Source organism: Coturnix japonica, unplaced genomic scaffold (genome assembly GCF_054131305.1).
Source record: "Coturnix japonica strain WE unplaced genomic scaffold, WE-NBRP24 Scf045, whole genome shotgun sequence".
NCBI classification, from domain to species: domain Eukaryota; kingdom Metazoa; phylum Chordata; class Aves; order Galliformes; family Phasianidae; genus Coturnix; species Coturnix japonica.
The window spans coordinates 2,543,606-2,565,974 of NW_028188948.1; the positions used below are offsets into that span (position 1 = coordinate 2,543,606).

A 22,369-nucleotide genomic window follows, 5' to 3' on the forward strand; every position below is an offset into this window, starting at 1 on the left:
GACATGGTTCATCATCCTCAATTGGGTAGATTTAAGAGAGAATAAATGCTGCCTGGAATTCTATTGTCTGTACTTTGCAGATTACTGCTGGCTGTAGGATGGCGTCTGTTGCAAGTGCCTCTCTAACTTATCTCCAGCATGTAGATGCATGTATTTTGAGAGAGGCATCCTACCCTAAGTGTATGTTACTCAAAAAGCAATGTTTTCTTCCAGGAAAACCTACTGAGGTTTCAAAACAGCTGGAGGATAAGACAGCAGCAGCAGGGCAGGACATCAGCCTGAGCTGTGAGCTGTCAAAACCGGATTTGAACATCAGGTGGTACAAGGATGGCAAAGCAATCAGAAAAAGCCAGAAGTACGACTTGCAGCAGGAGGGAAGTGGGCCATTCTGATCATCCATGACTCTACTGCCAAGGACAGTGGGGAGTACCCCTGTGAGACAGAGGACTCCATAACAAAAGCCAGGGTCACTATGCAAGGTGAGTTGAAAAGCACACTGGGGATGGCATGTAGAGAAGTCGAGGTAAATATCTGCAGTCTGTGGGTGATGTTTTTCTCTTCTGTTTCCTTGAGCAGGATCAATTGTTAGTTTTCAGAAAATACGATGGATTAAAATCTTTTCCTTAAAATAATCTGGAAACCGAATGATTCTCCAGTGTGATGTGGATCTGGGCAGCCTGGTCTAGTGGTTGGTGGCCCCTTGACAGGGGGTTTAAAACTAGATGCTCTTTGAGGTCCTTTTCTTCTCAGGCCACTATATGATTCTGTGATCATTCTATGGTTCTATGATCTTGGTTGTTAGTGAGCCAAGAAAAGATGGCAATCTGAATTAGTCTATATTGAATATGTGTAATCAAAACTATATGCAGTTGATCAGATGAGATCCTACCAGCGCATGTATAATGGTATTGAACTTTCCAGATATCTACTGGAATTATCAAACCTATGTAAATGGGTGGACTCTGTGGTCTTCTTAGACTCTTTGCATCTCTATGTGATATTCTGAAATGAGGGCAAAGGAGATTCAAGACACCTCTGTATGCTTGGGACTTGTTGGGGTAACAAATCCCTTTGTCCTACACCCACATCCTTTTTTTTTTCCTTCCAGAAAAACCTAATTACTTTATCAAGGAACTTTCAGATGTGAAAATTGAAGAAAGTGGAAGTGCACTTTTTACATGTCAGAGCGAGAAAGCCGCATCCTTCGTCATATGGAGGAAAGGCATTGCTGAGCTCAGGCCTGGCAGGAAATACAAGAGGGCACAGAAAGGACAAGACCTGCAGCTGTGCATAAAAAATCTGGAGAAAAGTGACAGTGACGTGTACACCTGTGACATTGGTGATGCCCAGTCCAGAGCCAAGCTGGTTGTACAAGGTATGTGTGAGAGCCATATGACTGCGCATCCTGTTTCTCCACTACCAAGACATTATCCTGGTAGAATTTGTACATTTATGGCAGGTCTTTGGGGCTGCAGCTGTCTGACCTGAATAGCGGTTCACAAGCCATGCACAGAGCAAGCTGCACGGAAAGGGAAAGTACTACCAACTAGAGCAGTGCCATTGAGAACTTTATGTATCATTTAAAAACCAAAAATGCTGATGTACGGTGAGGCTGGTGACCCAGAAATCAGTGTGAACTTTCTATCTCTGACCTTTCTGAGTTACAAATAGTCCTCCAGAGTTCTAGGCAAAAATTCCCTTATGCTGCATTCTGGGTAGTTGTCACGGTTTAAACAAAAATCTACCTGTGTCCATGACAGGGGGGCCACAGGCAAGTGAGGTGCTAGAAGGAGCTGAACCTCTGTCCCAACTACTTCAGAAGCAGCCCAAACCCCCTCATACACAGCTAAGATCTCCTTCTCAGTTGGAGTGTAGCAGTCCTCAGACCCTTTATATGCTCGACTCCAAAGTCCCGGGGGTTGGCCTTGGGTTTCTCCTAAAGCTCTTTGCCACAAACTCCAAGTGGGACCTTTCTCTCCAGCAGCAGTGTAGAGGATGTTCTTCACATCCTGTCCCGTCCGTACTGGCCCCAAGGCCACGGCACGGGCTATCTCTTGTTTTACCTGCTCAAAAGCCTGCTGCTGCTCAGGACCCCATGAGAAATTATTCTTCTTCCGTGTTACCTGATAGAGGGGGCTCACTATGTGGCTGTAGTTTGGGACATGCATTCTCCAAAAGCCCACTACTCCCAGAAAAGATTGGGTCTCTGTCTTGTTGGTGGGAGGAGACATAGCAGTGATTTTGTCAGTCACATCTGCTGGGATGTGTCGATGCCCATCTTGCCATTTTACACCTAAGAACTGGATTTCCTGGGCAGACCCCTTCACCTTGCTGCGCTTAATGGCAAAACCAGCTTGCAAAAGAATTTGGATTATCTGTTTTCTTTTCTTGAAAATCTCTGCTGCTGTATGGCCCCACACGACAATATCATCAATATACTGCAAGTGTTCGGGAGCAGTAACATTGTTCATGCTTTATATGATGTTATGATGTGGAATACTGATAGCAAAATTACAAAATTATTAAACCATGACACCCTGGTATTTTTCTTTTTTTTTTTCTTCAATATTTTTCTTTTTTTTTTTCTTAAATATTTTCCTTTTTACTATTTAAATGTTATGGGCACATCTTATAGAAACACAAGGCTGTTTACAAAGAAGTGCATGCTGTGTTGCTGTATGATGAGCAAGATACATCTATTCTTCATCTAGCAGGAATAGTTGCTGAGCCTTAAGAACAGTTTCAGAAAGCTTTGGGAATTTGGGCATTTTCCTTGTTTCTGCAACACAAAATGAAAATTTACGCTGTATACAAAGAAAAGGGGAGTCTGAACTTGTACGTTAAATTTGAAGGAGATCAATCTGGGGTAATATTTAAAAAAAAAAAAAAAAAAAAAAAGGGAGCGTGGTCATCAAATACTATAAAATATATTAGCTGTTACTAGAATGCCACTTATCTTCCCCCCATACGAATCACTGTCATGTTGTATGTGAATTTGTGAGGTGGGTTTTGAAGCTGAAATTAAAAACTTCTTGTATGGCTGTCTTCATAGTGGCTATCCAGACTATGTGTAGAAATAACAGCTATTATGTAGTCAGCTATTCACCAGTTTTAACTGATTATAAATTACGTTTCAGGGTGGAGAACATAGCATAGTGCCTGACACCTGTGTTGATCCTGAGGGCATTCTTGATTCTGTGCATTATGATGTCATGGATATTAAAGAGCAAGCTGAGGCAGCACATAGTTCCATTGTATCCCTGGAGGACCCGAAGGAAGGTATTGGCTGGTTTGAAAAGCATCTGGAGAAAACTAACTTTGAACTGATGGAGACCAAAGAAGAGCTAACAGAGAAAAACACCAAACTACTTAAAACTGAAGAAGAGCTGATGCAGAAGAACAGAGGTGAGTTATGTGATGTGAAAGGTAGAAGACAGAAATAGTTCATTAATCTAAAAGAGAAATAACCAGTTTGAGTAGGAATTAGAGGAGATGTTCTACCTTTGGAACCATAGCCTGTAGATAAGTGATAGTTTGTTCCTTGTGTATATTCAGGTTCAGCAATTCCACGGTTTTTGGTTATTTCTTTTCTTTTTTTCCCCCCCTCCTTTAAACTGCAACTAGCAGCTTTACGCTTTTGTAAGTATGGGGTTAAATGTCTATATCTTGATTTTTACTTTTATATTGTAATCTCTACTCTTCTTTATGTCTTGTTGATGCAATGTTTTCGTTCCAAGAAATATAGAAAACTTTTGAATCACTCCCAATAAGTGAAGACCACATGCAAATTAATTAATCTGTTCAAAAGCTACCTAAACGTTAGAATATCTGGAAAAATTGATTACTTAATAAACTATCTATTGGCTACTTATGTAATACAACCTTTTCTGTGTGTTACAGACTTTGAAATGCAGATGATTAAATTGGATGAGTCTGTTGAGCAACTTAAAGAAGCAACTGAGGTAACTTTATCAAGAAGATGTTGTGTAAAATTGTTTTAATACCAACTTGTGGTAGCTTAAAATACTATTCCAGTAGGCTCCATTAATAGATTTCTTACCGAGCTTAGCTTAACTGAATTTGCCTTTAATGCATTGTGTAATTCAGCTACGTAACACTACATTAGAAACTGATGACTGAATTTTTTTTATTTTTTATTTCCAAGAAAATGAATGCACAAAATGAAAGGATTCGAGAGCTAATGGACATCGTGGTGCAGAAAGATGACATTATTACAGAGCTACAAGACTTAAAATCTCATTTAGAAGAAAAAGTAAAAGATTATGTGAGTTTTACACATCTCCGTATCCTTATACAAAAAAAGGAAAACACTAATTCTATGCTTGTAATCAACACAATTTTGGAAAACTGATTTTCTGTATGTAGCTGGTACTCGCTTGAAATTGTAAACAATTCAAATTTATCTGAAGGTAGTTGTTGTTAACACAAACAACAAAAATATCAGTGTGTTCCACTAACTCCTGCCTCACACTCCTACATCAGAGGAAGAGCAACAGTAAAAGTATGTTGAGTAGAGTTGGAAGTACGAGTATGAATGGTCAGGATATCTCCACGTTCTATGCAGTCCATAAAACTTTATCCTGACTAATGTACTGCGAGCTACTGAATATGTGAAGACTAGCTTGATTAAGTATGTGTGCATACCACTTCTGGTGGGTTTTGTTCATTTTTTGATGTTTGGTAGCCTGAAGTAGCTCTGAAAACATTTATAGTTAATTCTGTCACTCAGATCTCTAACCTTGTAAGCTTAGCAACTTGACCCTTCTTAGTCTTTGACTGTCTGCATCACTGCAACTTAGTATTTCCATGGTATTAAAGCTGACGGTGATGAGTAGTCATGTCCTCACCTATTACTTCTTCCAAGAACAAGGCTCCAACTCTATCTGTGAGATTGTGTGGCCTGAACACTTCTGAGGCTTTTCTTTTCATAAGCTACTAAAGATGAATAATCAGTCCTTGGCAGTGCCAGCATGGCTTAACAATCGTCATCTTGTAAGTAAGGAAGCTTCACTTGTGGTCAAGGACACAATCTAAAATATGCGTGACAGAGCTGACTAAGCTTTAAGGTTGGATTATATCTGTCACGATGAAAGTGATTTTAGCAGCTTAGCAGAAGTGTGATGTGATGAACTTGTATGAGAGCTGACCATTTGCTCTTTGACCGTGTTTGTAATTTTGTTGACTTCTTGGAAACAGGAAATTCTTTGATAAACTGGTAAACTCTTGATTGTGTGCAAGTCTTTTACTTTGTAACCTGCTAGGCTCTTGCTTTCCCTTGTATACTCTACCGAGTATTGCACTTGTCATTATCTGAAGGTGTACTTGTTCTGTCTGCTATTGAAATTTGTAACTGATGTCTATAGAGTCACCGGGTAAATATTTTAGCTGTATGGTTTTGTGTAAATATTTGCCTACAGAAGATTACTGAGACTTAAGTGCTCCTTTTGTTAAGCTTCAATGTAACTGATCTTATATCAATACAGGAAAAGACTACCTACCATTTAACTACCATTAAAGCAGAACCGGCAGAAGAGAACACTAATAAAGGAACTGAAAGCAGCCAATTTTCAGTGCTTTCAGTTAAAGCACTGAAACAAGAGAAAACTGAGTTGGAAGTGGGAAGAAAGCGCAGTAATGATGAAGATAAGCCTACTGTGGAAGAGCCACCTCCAAAGAAAGGTACAGTTTCTTCCATCCTTGAACAGGGTGTCTTCCAAAACAATAAATTGCTTCCTATTCCGGATAGGAAACAAAAGGCTGTGAAGCACGTTACCTTATGGTATAAGGAGAAAAGCCACTGTGTTAAACTGTAAATAGAAGTAACTGTTATGTAAATATCCCTTTTTCAGAAGGTCCTATGCTGTTCATTTTTGAATGCTTAAGAATAAAAGTTTTTTGCACTATTTTTTTACTTTTTTGCTGCTTTTTCCTCATCTGTTGATGAACTTGCAGATTTGGTAATAGTTTTAAAGCAGTTTCTTTAGGATTGTTTCAACTGCTGTTGCTGATCTTCTGAGTAGCATTAGCTGCTCAAGTGCTTTTGTTTGTTTGTTTGTTTTGTTTTTCCTGAAGCAACTATCAAAATTGTTGACGACCTGCTAATTGCTCGCTCATGGGCAATATTTGAGCAAAATGGTTTGGATAAGCTCTGATGCATTTAACTTCACTTCTGGGCACAGCTGAGCATCAGTGTTCCTAGAATTACGGAAGGCATATACAATGTAGAAGGGAAAATCTAAAACTTAGCTGTAGTCCCTTCCTTTCTTGTATTCCTCTTGCAAAATATGTGCAAGGGAGAAAGTCAAGGCCTTCTTTGGATGAGATGCTGTTCTTGGATGATTTGTCCCTGCTGCCTTTATTTGGCATAAATATTGAATCCTAATGTGACCACTGAATGGCATCACATATAAGCATCTTACCAGAGACTGAGGGAGGGATGTGGACTCCTCCATACTCCAAATAGTAGTGGGTTTGTTCTAATCATATGACCAAAGCTCTCATTTAAAAATTAATGACAGCAATGCTCCACATAGGAATTAAAATGGGTAGCTGATAGTCACAATGTCAGCATGAAGTTTTCGGTTAAGAAGTACTGAGTATTCAATCATGTTAAAATTTTCTTCTATTTGTGAGTATTAATAGCGTCCAATTTCAAAAAACTCTTAATATATATTCTTTAGCTGTGTTAAATATACACAGTAGAACAATGAGCACAGGTATGTTGTGCTGGTTCTTTTGTAGAATTAGTTATATAAGTAGCACGAGCAAAAGTGTTTTAGGAGATGCTAGGTTATCTCAGCTTAAAGTTCAGGGTCTTTACACCATTCTCTGAGCTTTTAGGTCTTGTTTCCTATGCTCTGTAATAATGCTTTTTCCCTACTTCCTGTGTAAGGAGCTTCTAGACTGAACATTACACATCTTCTCCCTAGTCTTATTTATCTTGCTTTAGTGCTTGCTTGTTGTTTTCAGCATAAAGTGTTTAGATTACTTATAAATCATATTCCCCTCACTAGTGTTGCTGGGAGCAGCAATCAAAACCAAAACCTGGTTTGGGGTGGAATATGCCACTGCTGTTTCTTCATTATGACTTTTAAATCAGTTGAGGGCTGTATATAAAACTCCTTAGATGAGTTAAGAGGCTGTTCCCATGCAGTACATGTGAATCTGTATGTAATGCAGGCTGCACGTGGGCACTATAAAATTCTGCATTGTAGTAATAAAAGGACTGTACAAGAATCACCATTGAATATATTGTTGTGGTGACCCAATCCCTAGTAAGTCTTGACTTATATTTATTTTTTTTAATACTTAAAGTATGCATATTATGGAATGGACATAACTGGATTCTAAAGCAATGATGAAATACAGCAGAAGTCGCTTTTGATAGAAAGAAAATGCATGTGATTTTAGCTAATTGCTCACCAGTTAAAGAAAAAAACAGCCCCAAGCTAATGGAATATTTATGGAAACTTGAATCTGCAAATTTGTACAACTTTACGAGTGAACTTCATATGCAAAAGAGTAAGTGTGGACAGAAGTAGGAATCCTCATATTTTGTTTAGAGATCAACTGAATAAGAGAGACAGATATCAACACTTAAGTGATCAACTTGTCCAGGGTTTTATCTTTCTTTTGAAAGTAAGAGGACTGTGAGTTGGAATGAAATTTCTTAGAGAACTGTTTATCTACCATTTAGATGTAGATGGAGTGATTCCTGGCTGCCTTATAGGGATTGCTGAAGCAGGGAAGATAGAAAGAATATAGCTGTGAATTATCTATCTCGTTCCCATGTTTCTTAAATCTAATTAGATTTTCTACTGGTGTGGAGTGGAAGGTTTGAGTAGTGCCATGGTAAAAGTGATCTTACAGACTGAAAACCTTTTGCTGTTAATTCTGTATAGAAATCTGAGGCACCTGATTACGTGTTCAGAGGACTTTAATTCCTTCACTAGTATCAAATACTATGTGATGTGAGGGCATAGCTTGCATATTACGACAGTGTTTCACTTAGAAGTTGCTACTTGGTGTTGTGAACTGCTATGTAATAATGATTTTAATCAATCTGAGCTACATTCCTTTTCCCTTTTTTTTTTGGTTTGTTTGTTTGTTTGTTTTACAGTAGTTGTAAATGAGAGAAAGAAAAAGAACACTGTAGAGCAAAAGAAAATTGAACACATGAAACAAAAGTGCTCCGCGTACCGAAAGGAAGTACTAGCACTGAGGGAAAGAACTGAAATCTTGGAATGTCATTTAGCCGTGCTTGAAGAACAATGCAGAAGAGAAAAAAATAAAAAAGAAGATTTCAGTAAGCAGGTAACAAGCCTGCGTATTGAGCTTTCTTTTTCTGAAGAAACAGCTGATGCCCTCCGTGAACAAATTCTGCAGGGTCAAGCTGACTATCGGGAAATTGCTTCTGAACTGGATGAACAGAAATCTATAAATATGACACTAGAAGACAAAAATGCCCAACTAACAACATAGAAGTTGCCAAAGAATGTATAATTGATAAAGTGTCACAAGTAAAAGAAATGCGGACCAAATTAGATGAATTATACAAATGTCACTTAGAGTTTCATGCCATCGGTACTGACTTTGTCAGTGTAAAGGATTCCTCAGACTCTGAAAAAGATGAGACAGGGACATCTCAAATTAGTTCTGCATGCATTCAGTCACAGACTTCTTCCATCTCAGATCTTGTGCAGGACCTCTCCTTTAACTATAGTCTTGAAAGGATTTGGGAAGTATGCAGAAGTATTGTTGATGTTTCCTCACAAAAAAGTCAGCACATCAAAGCACTGCTTCAAGACAATGAAAACCTAAAGGCGGGACTGAATAATGCTGAAAATCATAATCGTCAACTTGTAATGAAGCTATGTGAGATTACAACTCACACTAGTCAGGAAGAAGATCTTGTGAATCAGTTACATGAGCAAATAGAAAAGAAAACTCAGGAGTTTGAAGAAAAGACTGCAGAAGATCAGAGAGTGATTGCAAAACTTCAGGAGGAAGTTGCCAACTGTGAGGTAAAAATAAGAGAGCTTGAATATCGCCTGGAGGCTTCCAAGACAATTGAAGACAATGTGTCAAAACTCAATGAATTACTTAAAGAAAAAGAATCTATTATTGTTAATCTAGAGACAGTTACAGCAACTCTGCAGGAGAAGTCTGCAAATGCAGACAAAAAGTTTGAAGAGTTAAGTAGCAAAGAAGCAAATCTGATTCAAGAAGTTCTGCAGCTTAAAAACAGCTTGGAGCAGATGAAACACTCTCTTCGGGAAAAGGAAAAGAGTGAAGGAGAAAGTGCAACGTATAGAATCGTAAGTAACCACTGAGTTAACTTAGAGCCCTTTGAGAATGAACTAGAGTTAAAAATAGTTAATGGGAACATCCCTTCGACTTAATGCATCTGCATGCTTATCAATGGCCAAACTACTACTTTAGGATGCTTTGGTATGCTACTTGAGTTCCAAGGGAAAACAGGAGTGTGCAAGGAAATAAAGAATAATATGGGGATTTCTGGTGGTTTTGTTGTCCATCCCTCAGAATAGCATCTGAATAATTTATTGCTTCAGCATCTGATTATGAGAAGCAAGCTGAAATTCAAAAGTAATTGTTTAAATCTTGTCACTGGTCTAGATAGATTTAAGAGTCTATTTACAAATAGAAACCAACAGGCAGGGCATGGATTAAGCTGTAATTGCTGTTTCCATGAGATGTGTAACAGTAATGTTCTTTGTCTCTTTATTTTTAACATAAGGCTAGAAAATATTCTTTCTGAGAGTTCTGCCCTTGTACTGAATTTGAAAAAAGATTTGCAGAGGAAAGAAGAAGAGTATGCAGATCTAAAAGACAAACATTCTGATGCCAAGAAACAAATTCAGCAAGTACAAAGCGAGGTTTGTAACTCCAAAGCCTAAAACCTAAGTCTTGTGAAAAAACGCTGATAACTGGGAAGAAGAATGCTATTTACTTGAAGAGAAATAGACTAATTTCCAGAGGCTCTTTAATATAAGCATGTATATTTTTTTTCTTCAATTTCAGCTTCAGTGATGTTAATAGTTAAAATTTAATTATTAAACAAGAAGATATCTTAAAACCCATTTTTCAGGATCTTAGTCTGAAACTTTATTGGGTGTGCTTGGGGTGGAAAATTGAAGCTTAAAAATGAATTCATGTCTTCCTTGGTAACCTTGCACTTGCTGTCGTTTTCCTACTCAGCACTTGTTTGTGAATTCCTCTTTATTTAACAAAGAAGTATTTGGCCAGGTTGGATTACAGAAGTCTTTTAATGAACCGTGAGCTGTGCTTACATTACAGGTGTCCACGATGCGTTCTGTGGAGGAATCCCTCAGGAACAGGATGGATGAACTTGAAAGGATTAATAACCAGTTTAAGGATGAGCTGGATTATAAAGACTATACTATCCAACAACTTAAACAGGTATTTTTCATGCTCTTATTTTTTATTAAATGAATGATGCAGGTTTTCCAAGCAACAGGAAAAAGGTCAAAAAAAAAAAAAATTGGAGCAAAATGAAAGTGGCCAACTGAAATTAGTGGTAGACCATGAAAGATATTCAAATAATTAGTCACTACAGAGCATTGGCAGATTGCTTTAAATACAATAATCTGCATAGTAAATACATATGTAATACATGCATGTAACCTGATCTTGTTGAGTGACATCACGATATGTTAATTGAAATGTCTTACCATAAACTCTTTATATCAGCTTGAGTCCTTATTTATGCTATATGAAAAGCTTATTAATTCTAGGCTGTCTTAAAGATTCTGCTTGTTTTTACTGTGTATGCTTTTCTTTCAACATGAAATATAGGAGCTGGTGGAAACTGAGAGGATGGAAGATATCTCCAAAGACTATGACCAACTATGTGACGGTCAGCCATTATTTGTGTGTGTGTGTGTGTGTGTGTGGAATATCCGTGTAAATGTTGTCACATTGCTAATGACTTTGAGTCTTCTGTGTTTCGATTTTAAAACATGTCTGCATATATTTGTATGTAAATATTTCAATGGAGATGCTCTATTTCTTTTAAAAGAGCTTTTGGTCATGGGAGAATCTTGATTTGAGAATAATGGGAGCTAGTAGGGAGTTCATCTGTAAATTTTCAAACCTTCAGATCTGTGTGCAAGGGATAGAACAATTGAAGTTATGCGGATGACATTAGAAGAACAAGAGGAAATGCAGCTTGAACAAGATGAAATGCTTCAAGCTCAGTTAGAAGAGAACAAAAATTAGCTTCAGGTAATCTTTCCAGGGAAAGGGAGCAGGGATGCAAAAGGGGTTTAGACGTACTGTGATAACCACTTCCATTTTCATGTGACTGTTACTTAGGCATTAACGTTCCATAGTAAACAACAAATCTCTTGTAGTTAAAGGCTTCTGTTATTTCTTTATGTCTGTAGCAGATAAAACTGAAGCAGCTTTAGTAAAAAGTCATTGGTGTGGTATTTCAAATATATATTTGAAATGATATGCTATCTAACCTCATTTTGTGTATTGAGTAGAACTGATTGCATGGAAACACAAATACAGTGAACTGGAATACCAGAGCAATAGTGACTGGCAGCAAAAGAACAACGAAAGTGATGAGGCAAATTTGAATGAAAACAATACAGAATTAATAAAGCTGCAAAAAGAGCTGGAGGTAACTTAACTTCAAAGTTGTAACTTGATAAAGTAAACTGTTATATTGATTACAGAAACTTCCTGTAAAAGCTGCAGTGCAACATGCAATAGGGACCAGGTGCAGCTTTTTTGTGGTACGTTAAGAATGGCATCACTGATGCCCCCATAGTATAGGAAGTGTAGCCTTCCCTACATTATGTTGCCATGAGCAGTGCTTCTTTTGCTGGCCTCTGAACAGTTAGTTGTCTTATCCCATCTGATCTTATTTTTTGTTGTTGATGTTTGTTTGTTTTTTTAAATAAAAGTAATGGGCTGGCAGTGGGAGTTTTCTAAGTGAGTATACAATAGGTTACATTCACTCTGTTAGTGGAATGGTTCTGAACTTCTTTCCTCCTTCACCTTGAGTAAGCTTATTCATGATATTTTTTTTAATGCGCAGAGCCAATTCACTTTTTCAAGAAGAGGGGAAAGTTGAACATTCATTGCTTCATTCTATACCACGTCAATGTGCTATAAGCAGAGTATGCTTATACAATTGTTGTTTGCAAGAAAGGAATACTAACTCAAAGCAAATTGTAACTTACAATGTATTTGTCAAAACTGTTTTCTGTTAGTTGCTCGGGCAACTAATATAAGCTATCGAAATCATCATCTAACTTTATCACCAGGAAGCCTTTTTTGTTGGGCTGCGGGTCTACTAATTTTCCTTGGTTAAAAGACTTTTATTTTTTCCAAGCAGTTTCTCAGGTGCTCTGTCCTATATATGAGAATGTCTGCCAGTAGGTTTGATAGGAAAGGAGACTACTCCTACAGTGTAAACTGTGTTGCTTTTCTTTGTCTTTCAACCCTAAAGGAGCTGCAAGTTTTTCTACAACTGCTGCAAGGCAGCGTAAAGTGTTAGAAGTTTTTAAGTTAAAAGAGTTTTTCTTATACTGACTTTTGGTGTAAGTTCTGTAAAGCTTGTGTGAACATTTATAAAGAAAAAGAGATGTTTTATGGAGGCTCTCCAGTCTGAATAAGAAATACTGGAAATGATTATTTTTTAATGGAAAAGAACTAATGATTATCCAATACCTGCCTTTGGGAATATTCTGTAGTAAAAACTGCTAATGTTTCTGTTATCTTGCAGAAACAAGTCTATTTAATGATGACCTGGCTTTTAAGACTTTTATTCCTTAATGACTCACTATTTCATTTTTGGTTTCTTTGAAATAGGAAAGTGAGACTAAGTATCAAACTGATAGAAAAAAGTGGCTGGAGGAGAAAGAAGAGCTTCTAAATCAGATAAAAGAAGCAGAGAATCTTCGCAACAAAGAAATGAAACAATTTGCTGAGGACCGACAACATTATGGAAAGCAACAAGCAGAAATCGTAAGTGATGAGGTCCTGGCAGAGTTGTCTGGTGCCTGTAGTTTGGAGACAACTACATACCAAGTATTAACAGTAAGGGTGCATAAGAGCAGCTTGTCCAAGTCCCCTTGCTTTCTTATGTGGCAAAGCCCATATGAGAACTGCTTGATTTGGAAAAGGAAGGAATGGGGGGGCCACAAAAAGAAAGATCTTTCATAAGTGCATAATGAAATGTCACGTATGTGGGACATCAATAAGAAAATTACAGTTGAAAAATAGATCACTATTTAATGAGGCTAAGAAAGTATTTTGTACAATAGCTTTTGTTTGTTCTCTTTTCTGCAAAGCAGAAGGCCTTTAAGCCTTTATAAGGAAGAAAAGGCAATTGAGTTTCTAAAGAAACCCCACAAACTTCTCTCCAGATACTGAATAAAAATACTTGGTCAAACGGCCACAGTTTTGCTCCTTTATCACTTTCCAAATAGTGACTGATAACAAAGTCACTAGACTTACTTGAGCTGTTTGCTGGGCTCTTGTCATGTAACTTCTTAAACATGTGAATCTGTACATTCTGCAAAGCTTTTTTTACATCTGGAAGTAGTTAGTCCCGACTTTCTGGACCTGCAAGCAGCATAGAAGGATGTGAGGAGCTTAGTATTATTATCACTTTGTGACTTTATTTTCCTAAAGCTCATTAGTAATCATTAAATGAGCAAATTGAAGTTCTTAAATAATACTAATATTTTTTCACAAGGAGAGTAATGTAGGTTGTCTAATAGAAGCATGGTTTTGCTTCTGTAAGATTGTAGTGCAACTAGTTCTAGAGCTCCTGTGGATCTTGAAGAGATCATACATTTACTAAGACTGTAAAACGGTGCTAACTACCGAAGTGTTAGAACAGTTCAGTGTGTAGTAGGTGATGTTCACTGTTCATCTGTTCTTCTTTTAGGAAAGACTTGTTGCCCAGCTGGAGGAAAAGGACCATAATCTTCAAAAGTGGCGTGAGGAGAGAGATCAGTTAGTAGAAGCTTTGGAAGAACAGCTCAAAAGTTTGGCTTTAAATGAAAGCTTGGAGCAGATGAAACATTCTCTTCGGGAAAAGGAAAAGAGTGAAATGGAGAAAGTGCAACGTATAGAATCGTAAGTAACCACTGAGTTAACTTAGAGCCCTTTGAGAATGAACTAGAGTTAAAAATAGTTAATGGGAACATCCCTTTGACTTAATGCATCTGCATGCTTATCAATGGCCAAACTACTACTTTAGGATGCTTTGGTATGCTACTTGAGTTCCAAGGGAAAACAGGAGTGTGCAAGGAAATAAAGAATAATATGGGGATTTCTGGTGGTTTTGTTGTCCATCCCTCAGAATAGCATCTGAATAATTTATTGCTTCAGCATCTGATTATGAGAAGCAAGCTGAAATTCAAAAGTAATTGTTTAAATCTTGTCACTGGTCTAGATAGATTTAAGAGTCTATTTACAAATAGAAACCAACAGGCAGGGCATGGATTAAGCTGTAATTGCTGTTTCCATGAGATGTGTAACAGTAATGTTCTTTGTCTCTTTATTTTTAACATAAGGCTAGAAAATATTCTTTCTGAGAGTTCTGCCCTTGTACTGAATTTGAAAAAAGATTTGCAGAGGAAAGAAGAAGAGTATGCAGATCTAAAAGACAAACATTCTGATGCCGAGAAACAAATTCAGCAAGTACAAAGCGAGGTTTGTAGTCAACTGAGATATTTTTTTCTGTAAGATTATGCTTGGCTTTCTGCTGTTAAAACTTCTCAAACTTTAACTATGAAGCTGGAAATTTCACACTAGTGTGGCTAGCAGCAAATCTTAGGTAAAGTTGCCATTGAAGCTCTAGAGGGGACCAGAAGTTAAAACATGGTTTCGCATAGATAATGAACAGAGGAAAGTAAAGTTGGTTGGTAGTCTGGAATAAGGTTTGTGAAGAGAATAGCTAATCTGCCTCTGGAGGGGACTTGTTATTATCTCTACGTTACTGGTGACTTGCCATTGGTATCCGTGGTAACTCCAAAGCCTAAAACCTAAGTCTTGTGAAAAAACGCTGATAACTGGGAAGAAGAATGCTATTTACTTGAAGAGAAATAGACTAATTTCCAGAGGCTCTTTAATATAAGCATGTATATTTTTTTCTTCAATTTCAGCTTCAGTGATGTTAATAGTTAAAATTTAATTATTAAACAAGTAGATATTTTAAAACCCATTTTGCAGGATCTTAGTCTGCAAGTTTATTGGGTGTGCTTGGGGTGGAAAATTGAAGCTTAAAAATGAATTCATGTCTTCCTTGGTAACCTTGCACTTGCTGTCGTTTTCCTACTCAGCACTTGTTTGTGAATTCCTCTTTATTTAACAAAGAAGTATTTGGCCAGGTTGGATTACAGAAGTCTTTTAATGAACCGTGAGCTGTGCTTACATTACAGGTGTCCACGATGCGTTCTGTGGAGGAATCCCTCAGGAACAGGATGGATGAACTTGAAAGGATTAATAACCAGTTTAAGGATGAGCTGGATTATAAAGACTATACTATCCAACAACTTAAACAGGTATTTTTCATGCTCTTATTTTTTATTAAATGAATGATGCAGGTTTTCCAAGCAACAGGAAAAAGGTCAAAAAAAAAAAAAATTGGAGCAAAATGAAAGTGGCCAACTGAAATTAGTGGTAGACCATGAAAGATATTCAAATAATTAGTCACTACAGAGCACTGGCAGATTGCTTTAAATACAATAATCTGCATAGTAAATACATATATAATACATGCATATAACCTGATCTTGTTGAGTGACATCACAATATGTTAATTGAAATGTCTTACCATAAACTCTTTTTATCAGCTTGAGTCCTAATTTATGCTATATTGAAAAGCTTATTAATTCTAGGCTGTCTTAAAGATTCTGCTTGTTTTTACTGTGTATGCTTTTCTTTCAAAATGAAATATATGAGCTGGAGGAAAAGGACCATAATATTCAAAAGTGGCGTGAGGAGAGAGATCAGTTAGTAGAAGCTTTGGAAGAACAGCTCAAAACTTTGGCTTCTATTGCCATACAAAAAGAGACAGAAATAGCAGAACTGAGACAATCTGCCTTAAAGGATTCAAGCAAGGTCAGCTCTCCTTTCCTCCTACCTGATTAGCTACCCATAAATTCTGTAAAACTCCTGTACCTGCTCTTTGTATTCTGGGTGTGGTTCTGTTCTTGAACACTGTCGTATTGACATCATGTGCAACTAACCAAAAAAAGCACCAGCTTTTATTTTTGTTCTTCAGAAACAGAATTTCTGTTAATTACTAAAATTTCAATTTTTTCAGTAGTTCAGATAAGCAGATGTCAGTTTGATGCTTATGATCCTACAATCATACTGGACATCTGTAGCTTTTTCTGATAATTCCCAGCATTTCCGGATCCCAAGCTAGGCTCAATACTCAGACAGTAGTTCTGTCTCAGGTTTCTTACTTTCTTTGCTTTCTCTGAGGTAGTATCTACAATGGCATGAAAAGACAGAAGGGGACGTGGAGAGAGATTAAGGGAAGCACCAAAAAGCAGAGGGGGGATGATCTCTGGAAGTTGCATTTCTTATTTCAACATCCAGCTTTTAATCAGGATAGCCAATCTAAGCCGTAGCATAGAATTTCAGAAGCTAAACAGAAGACTAAATGAGTTGTGCTGTTTTGAGAATGTTTGGATTCACTTTCTCTGAGAAGAAAGATGTTCTCATAGCAAAACTTCCCCTACAACTGCTGACTTTCTCACAGTACCGAGGATTTGGGAACAAATAAAAGCTTGGATTATTATATCTTAAGAGAGATGAAGGCTGAAGCACATAAGTAAAATAGAAGAATCAAAATATATTGTATTACAACTTCCCAGGCAATTCTGTGACTACTGCACTTGTAACAGTGACCGTACAAATCCGTGAAATGTTACTGTTCTTGAATAGTTAAGTGTTCTAGCCTGCAATTCTAAAACTGATGCTACTAAGTAATTGCAATACTGCTTGTGTGTGTTAATTCCTTTTGCCAATCCCATAACTCAGCAGTTTTTACTGTTTATTAGGATAATGCAACTGTGATAGAAGAGTTAAGAAAAGAACTGGCTGACAAAGATGACTTTATAAAGGAATTAAAACAACGCATTAACCACAGTAGCCCTCAGTGTTTGCCAGAAATACCTTTACTTGAAGAAAGACAAAGTAGAAGGAATGACTCTGTAAATGAAAAGGTATGATTATATTTATAGAAAGTCAGTACTTAACATCTTGTTAACCCCTTTTTGTTCTTCTGTTTTCCTAGGAGATACTGGAGCTAGAATCATTTTTCTTAGCATATAGTCCTTTAACTACATATTCAGTGATGAGTACTTGTTGGTTCTTTTTGTCTTCCACTCAAACATGAGCTCTCATCTTCTCAAAACTATTTTATTTACTAGAACACCATCTCTCTGTGTACATTATGGAACTTTTCCATGCAGTTTTCCATGTATTCGTATGTGGATGCTGAAGATTAGGCAGAGGTTTAGCCTTTGGTGTTCTAACATAGCAGCTGTGAGCGTGCAGAGTATGGGGGGAATGGATGACAAAACGACCAGTGTTACAGATTTTGTCCCTAAATAATGTCTCGCTTTCTCTCTTTTGGAGGCAGAATACTGCCTGAGACTGTTAGTGAGACCCAGTAGGGTGTATCTGAAGATCACACAATGAATAGATGTTACTACCTTCCCACACTTGTGCTGTGTTTCAGCTTACGTGTTCATGTGGCGTCTGAGCTTGAGGTTTTACACTGTAACTTTAGAAACCTCGAGATATTTTGGAGGTCTAATGCATAGCCTAATCTTTACTCCTTTTAAATATTTACAGCCTAGGAAACAACAAAGCAAAACTAAAACTGGAGAAAGTATTCCATTAAGATGCAAAGCTGAAGACAATTATTTGTCACGTCGATGTACTAGGAGCCTCACTTCATTAAATGAATCTGAGGTTAGTATGAAACTTCAGATCTGAAAATGTTGTGATTGTATTGCCTTTGATAAGGAATGAGTAGGAAAAGATCTCATGTTCTATAAACAATTCCCAAGTTTTAATTTATTTATCCCTTTCAAGGTGATCAGATCACCTGTTTTTATAGCCTTTGATAGGAATAAAAGCTGTTGAAACAATTATGTGATGCATTTTTGTCAGGTGCTGTTGAAAACTCTCCTCATGTTAATGCTTATGAAGTGGCTCATGATTAGATAAGTTACTTGGAAAAAATTCATAGAGCCACTGAAACGGGCACAGCAAATTGAACTTATTTTCTTCCTCTGCAGGATTTCTGGATATTGTTTTGTTAGCAGATGATGTTAATCATTCCTATATAAGTTTTTAATTGCTAACTTTCATAAAATAGCAGTTACATATATTTTAAAAACAAAGTATTTATTAACCAACTTAATTCTTGGAAATACAGTGGGTGGTGATACTCCATTCAGATTCTTAGCAGAGCCTGATAAAGTGGCTCTGACTACTTTTTGTCTTTCTACAATTAAAAAAAGCATTAAAAACAAGCATTAAAAATGCTATTTCTACCTCAGTAAAGTAGCTGAAGAATTTAATTAATGAACTGCTTTAATGAACAAAACTAATAGCCAAGCTCAGTGATAATGGTTTAAGAGAAGGGAATTTCTCTTAACTCCATTGTGTATTTTCTTTGAAACCTGTAGACATAAATCAGCTTTTTAGACATCATGAGATGTCTAATACTGATATCTTCATGTCCTGTTTTTATAATTGAATGCTTATTTATTATTTGATTTACAGTGGAATAGTTACTACTAGCAAATACTTCCCTACTATTAGCAAAAGTGTTTAAAGTGTTCACTTTTGTGACATCAATTGTTCTTTCCAAAAGAATCATGGCTGAAACTTGTCTTATTTTCCCAGGATTCTGTGAAAAGTGAGAACACGAAAAATACAAAATCTGTCATGGCTTTTAATTCACCCTCTGCAAGTGACGAGAAAATGGTTGTTTTTTGTTCAAGTTTTGAAGCTAGCTTGGGACTTCCTGTAATTGTGTGGTCACACGAAAGAAGCAGTGTCTTATCCTTATGTGTATACCTGAATGGGAATCTTACATGCTTATGAGCTCTTCCTATTAAATTCCATAAGCTAACCAAAGGGCAAGTCAGTCTGTCCCCAGAGCGTGTAATGGCTGTACTGTGTAATGATTTGGAGGGAAGGATATTGCACACTGAATAGTTGGGAAGAGAAGCTTTAGTGTATTATCGTGTGCTTTTGTAAGTGAAGCCCTTGTATTAAACTAAGGTTCATATCATTAATATGCATGGCAGTTATTAAAAACAGATGCTCACATGTGATAGCAGTATCCTTGGCATGGTCAGAGTATGAGTAGTAGATTTTTCCCATCTGTTGTCTTCTGTTTTGTATGTTTGTTTATTTTATGTAATTAGAACAGCTTATGTAAGAAACAACTCCACAGCTTGGGAGCTACTATAAAAGAAACTACTGCCTTATTAAGAAACTTTAAGAAACGTATGCCTTGAAATAGCTGAGATTTTGACAACTCCCTAAAGGGTATAAAATTGTCTACATTACTTGCCATTGTGGTATCATCAGCATAATGAACAGAGGTGTCAGTAGTAAAGCTCAAAATGTCAACTTAAAATAACGTTGAACTAAAATGAAGTTTAAACAATGCTCTTGTTTCACATGTTCACATCTCTGTTGAACAGAAATCCGGAAAAGACTACTTCCTGAGAAAGCGAGTACATGCTTCAAGACTGACTAAAAAGAAGGATGAAACACTGCAAAAAGTTGGAGATTTTATTCAAAGCTCTCCTTCTATTATACACTCTAAAGGTTGGTGTAGAATAAGTTTTATTCCATGTTTTCTAGACATTGTAGAATGGCTTGTTTCTGCTGTAGGCTATTAATGTATGTGTTCTTAGACTTGTCTGCCATGTTAAGTTGTCCTTTGATTTATGAAGTAAATGCATTTATTCGTCTCTTCAGAGATTCATTATTACATTTGTGAAAACCTACAAGTATACAGAGAAAGTTGGTTCTGTCTTGTGCTTCTGTCAGCACGAAAGTTAGGCCTGTTGTTTAACTCCTGCTGAAGTTTCTGACTTCCAGCGACTTCTGAGCCATGATTGTCTTTCATACTCCATTTTAACGCGTGCTTTAAGCTGCCGTACCTGAAACTATAAACTGTTTCAGCTATAGAAGCAATAAAAAACCTCGACGAACAAATACAATTTCTGAGTATTTTCACTTAAATGTTACATGTCATTTATAAACCAAGTTTGTTACGAAGCTTTTTTTGCATTCATTGATTTAAAGACTCACAAAACCAGTAAGTTGATTGGTTTATGTATCAAAACAAATTTATTCTAGCCAAGAAGCTGATGTCAGCAGTAAGTTCTCCTAAATCAAATGAACCTGAAAGTCTCGAAGAAGGAGAGACCAAGCCAAAACGATCCAAAAGGAAGCTGTATTCCACTGTCGTTTCTGGCCCTCTAGATATACCTGCTTATTCGGTAAGCGATTATACTGTAGTCTTGGCTTAAAATAAACTACTAAGGAGTCCAAACAGACTGGAGGTTTCATCTATTTGCAGGAGGAGGTTGAAAGTACTGAGGTATTTCTTTATTCTACCAAGTCATTCTTGTTGGTCTTCCTGCTGTTCTGTTTTAGTTTGTCCTCAAAGATCTCTGTGTTTGGCTGGCTTACAGTTTACTAAGTAGGTGATGTAGCAATCACGGAGATGTCTTCTAATTTGGAATCATAGATAATTTCAATGTGTTGGAGTGGGATTATTCTACTACACGCTTTTCTAGAGCACAACGTAGACAGCTTTTTAGGTATGCTTAAACTATGATCTCCTGTCTAAGCCAACTTGCAAAGGATCTGATGTGCCAGTTTCATGACTCTGTCGGCAGCTATTGTGCTAAGAACATTCTTGCTCTGTTGGAACTGCATCTTTTAATTATATTAGAGTCCTTTTTCTGTTCAGCATAGTGATCATTTGCCCATACTGTAATATCCCTCTGAATTCTTTGATGATTTGACGAATGATAGGGGCAGAAACCAAAATGTTATTTTTTTTTGTTAGAGGATGAAGAAGATGAGACAATTTCTTCTCTCACTGTAGTTCTGAGAACATGGAACTGAACCGAGAACTGAAATTCTGGGCAAGTCATAGCTACAGGGATTGAGGCTAAAAATGTTTTCTGAACGCTTCATGTTTCACAAAACAAGTATTATAATACTCTTTTGAAAACAAGTATTTCAAAATGAAAGCTGCCTTCAGGCTTTCCTCAGATGTGTGTGCTTTTTTAAGATAAACAGGATTTTGTACATTCTCCATATTTGTTCCTTGTGATTAAGCTGCATTAAAATGATCTCGGTATCCCATAGTTTTCTGAATAAAATATAATAAGCAAATTCCATTCTGAAATCCATTTAGGGGAAGAAATATGTTTGCGTGTGTCAAGAAGAGCTTGTCAGTCTTGTGTGAAAAGATGAGTAACTTTTGAAATGTTTTCTTCAGGAATCTGAGGAACAAAAGAAGGAAAGTGATCATCTGATCATCAAGCGACGGCTGAGATCCAGAACAGCTAAAAAACCTTGAAGAAGCGTGTTTGTTCCCCTTTCTCAGGACATACTTTTATCGTAGTATTAAAACTGGTTGTTAATAAACAGTAACAGTTACTCCGTTGTGTTCTTAAATTTGTATATAGGTGTTTGTTGCAGAACGGCGGGAGAAAAGCAGACGACCACACCTGTCATTGACATATGATCAGCTATTCTCGTTTATTCCTTGGCTGCGTGTACCTTTATAATACGGATAATTAGCTCATACATATTACAAATGTGGAGCTCATCATTGGTTCCCAATTACATACCATCCCCGAGTATCTTAACAGCTTGTTGTTATCAACTGAAAGCTACTCCCTTGCTGAGTTCCCAGAACCATGGCTAGTTTCTCACCATCCCAGGGCATCCTGTTGTTCTTGCTGTCCTTGCAGGTGTTATGGCTGCTTGCTTAGCTGCACCGTGTTTACGACCCTTCTCAGCTAACTAGCTGTAAAAAACACACTCTACATTTCCCCTGTTTTCTTTTAGGCTGAAAAAGGGTTTGATTTAACGACCGATTAATCATATTTAACAAGCAGTTCAGTTCATTTGTTCAATCATTTCTCATGTAGTTTTATCCTGCTTCGTAGCTGCTGTTCTGTGAACTTCTCATCTGGATCCATGACGGACGCTCCGTAGAATTTTTCTTACAATACTGCCTATAGAATAGCAACACTACTTAAATTAATAACAT

General features: G+C 37.1%; 3 protein-coding genes across 3 annotated transcripts; all 3 read left to right on the forward strand.

Annotated features, from left to right (window-relative positions):
• The first annotated feature begins 218 nt into the window (after window positions 1-218).
• On the forward strand, window positions 219-9,941 carry LOC146752469 (kinesin-like protein KIF20B). Its single transcript, XM_085531822.1, has 8 exons — window positions 219-479; window positions 1,109-1,375; window positions 3,138-3,405; window positions 3,901-3,962; window positions 4,166-4,285; window positions 5,505-5,700; window positions 8,141-9,338; window positions 9,779-9,941. Exons 2-7 carry the CDS (start codon window positions 1,343-1,345, stop codon window positions 8,500-8,502), a joined length of 1,041 nt encoding a protein of 346 aa, XP_085387948.1. The 5' UTR covers window positions 219-479; window positions 1,109-1,342; the 3' UTR covers window positions 8,503-9,338; window positions 9,779-9,941.
• A 401-nt stretch (window positions 9,942-10,342) lies between these two features.
• On the forward strand, window positions 10,343-14,772 carry LOC146752470 (kinesin-like protein KIF20B). The gene is made up of 6 exons (XM_085531881.1): window positions 10,343-10,461; window positions 10,858-10,918; window positions 11,550-11,689; window positions 12,886-13,041; window positions 13,970-14,160; window positions 14,601-14,772. Exons 1-6 carry the CDS (start codon window positions 10,348-10,350, stop codon window positions 14,770-14,772), a joined length of 834 nt encoding a protein of 277 aa, XP_085388007.1. The 5' UTR covers window positions 10,343-10,347.
• A 2,553-nt stretch (window positions 14,773-17,325) lies between these two features.
• On the forward strand, window positions 17,326-21,750 carry LOC146752471 (kinesin-like protein KIF20B). Its single transcript, XM_085531824.1, has 5 exons — window positions 17,326-18,018; window positions 18,961-19,041; window positions 19,770-19,896; window positions 20,434-20,576; window positions 21,590-21,750. The coding sequence occupies exons 1-5, from the start codon at window positions 17,794-17,796 to the stop codon at window positions 21,668-21,670; spliced, it is 657 nt and encodes a 218-aa protein (XP_085387950.1). The 5' UTR covers window positions 17,326-17,793; the 3' UTR covers window positions 21,671-21,750.
• The last annotated feature ends 619 nt before the right edge of the window (window positions 21,751-22,369 follow it).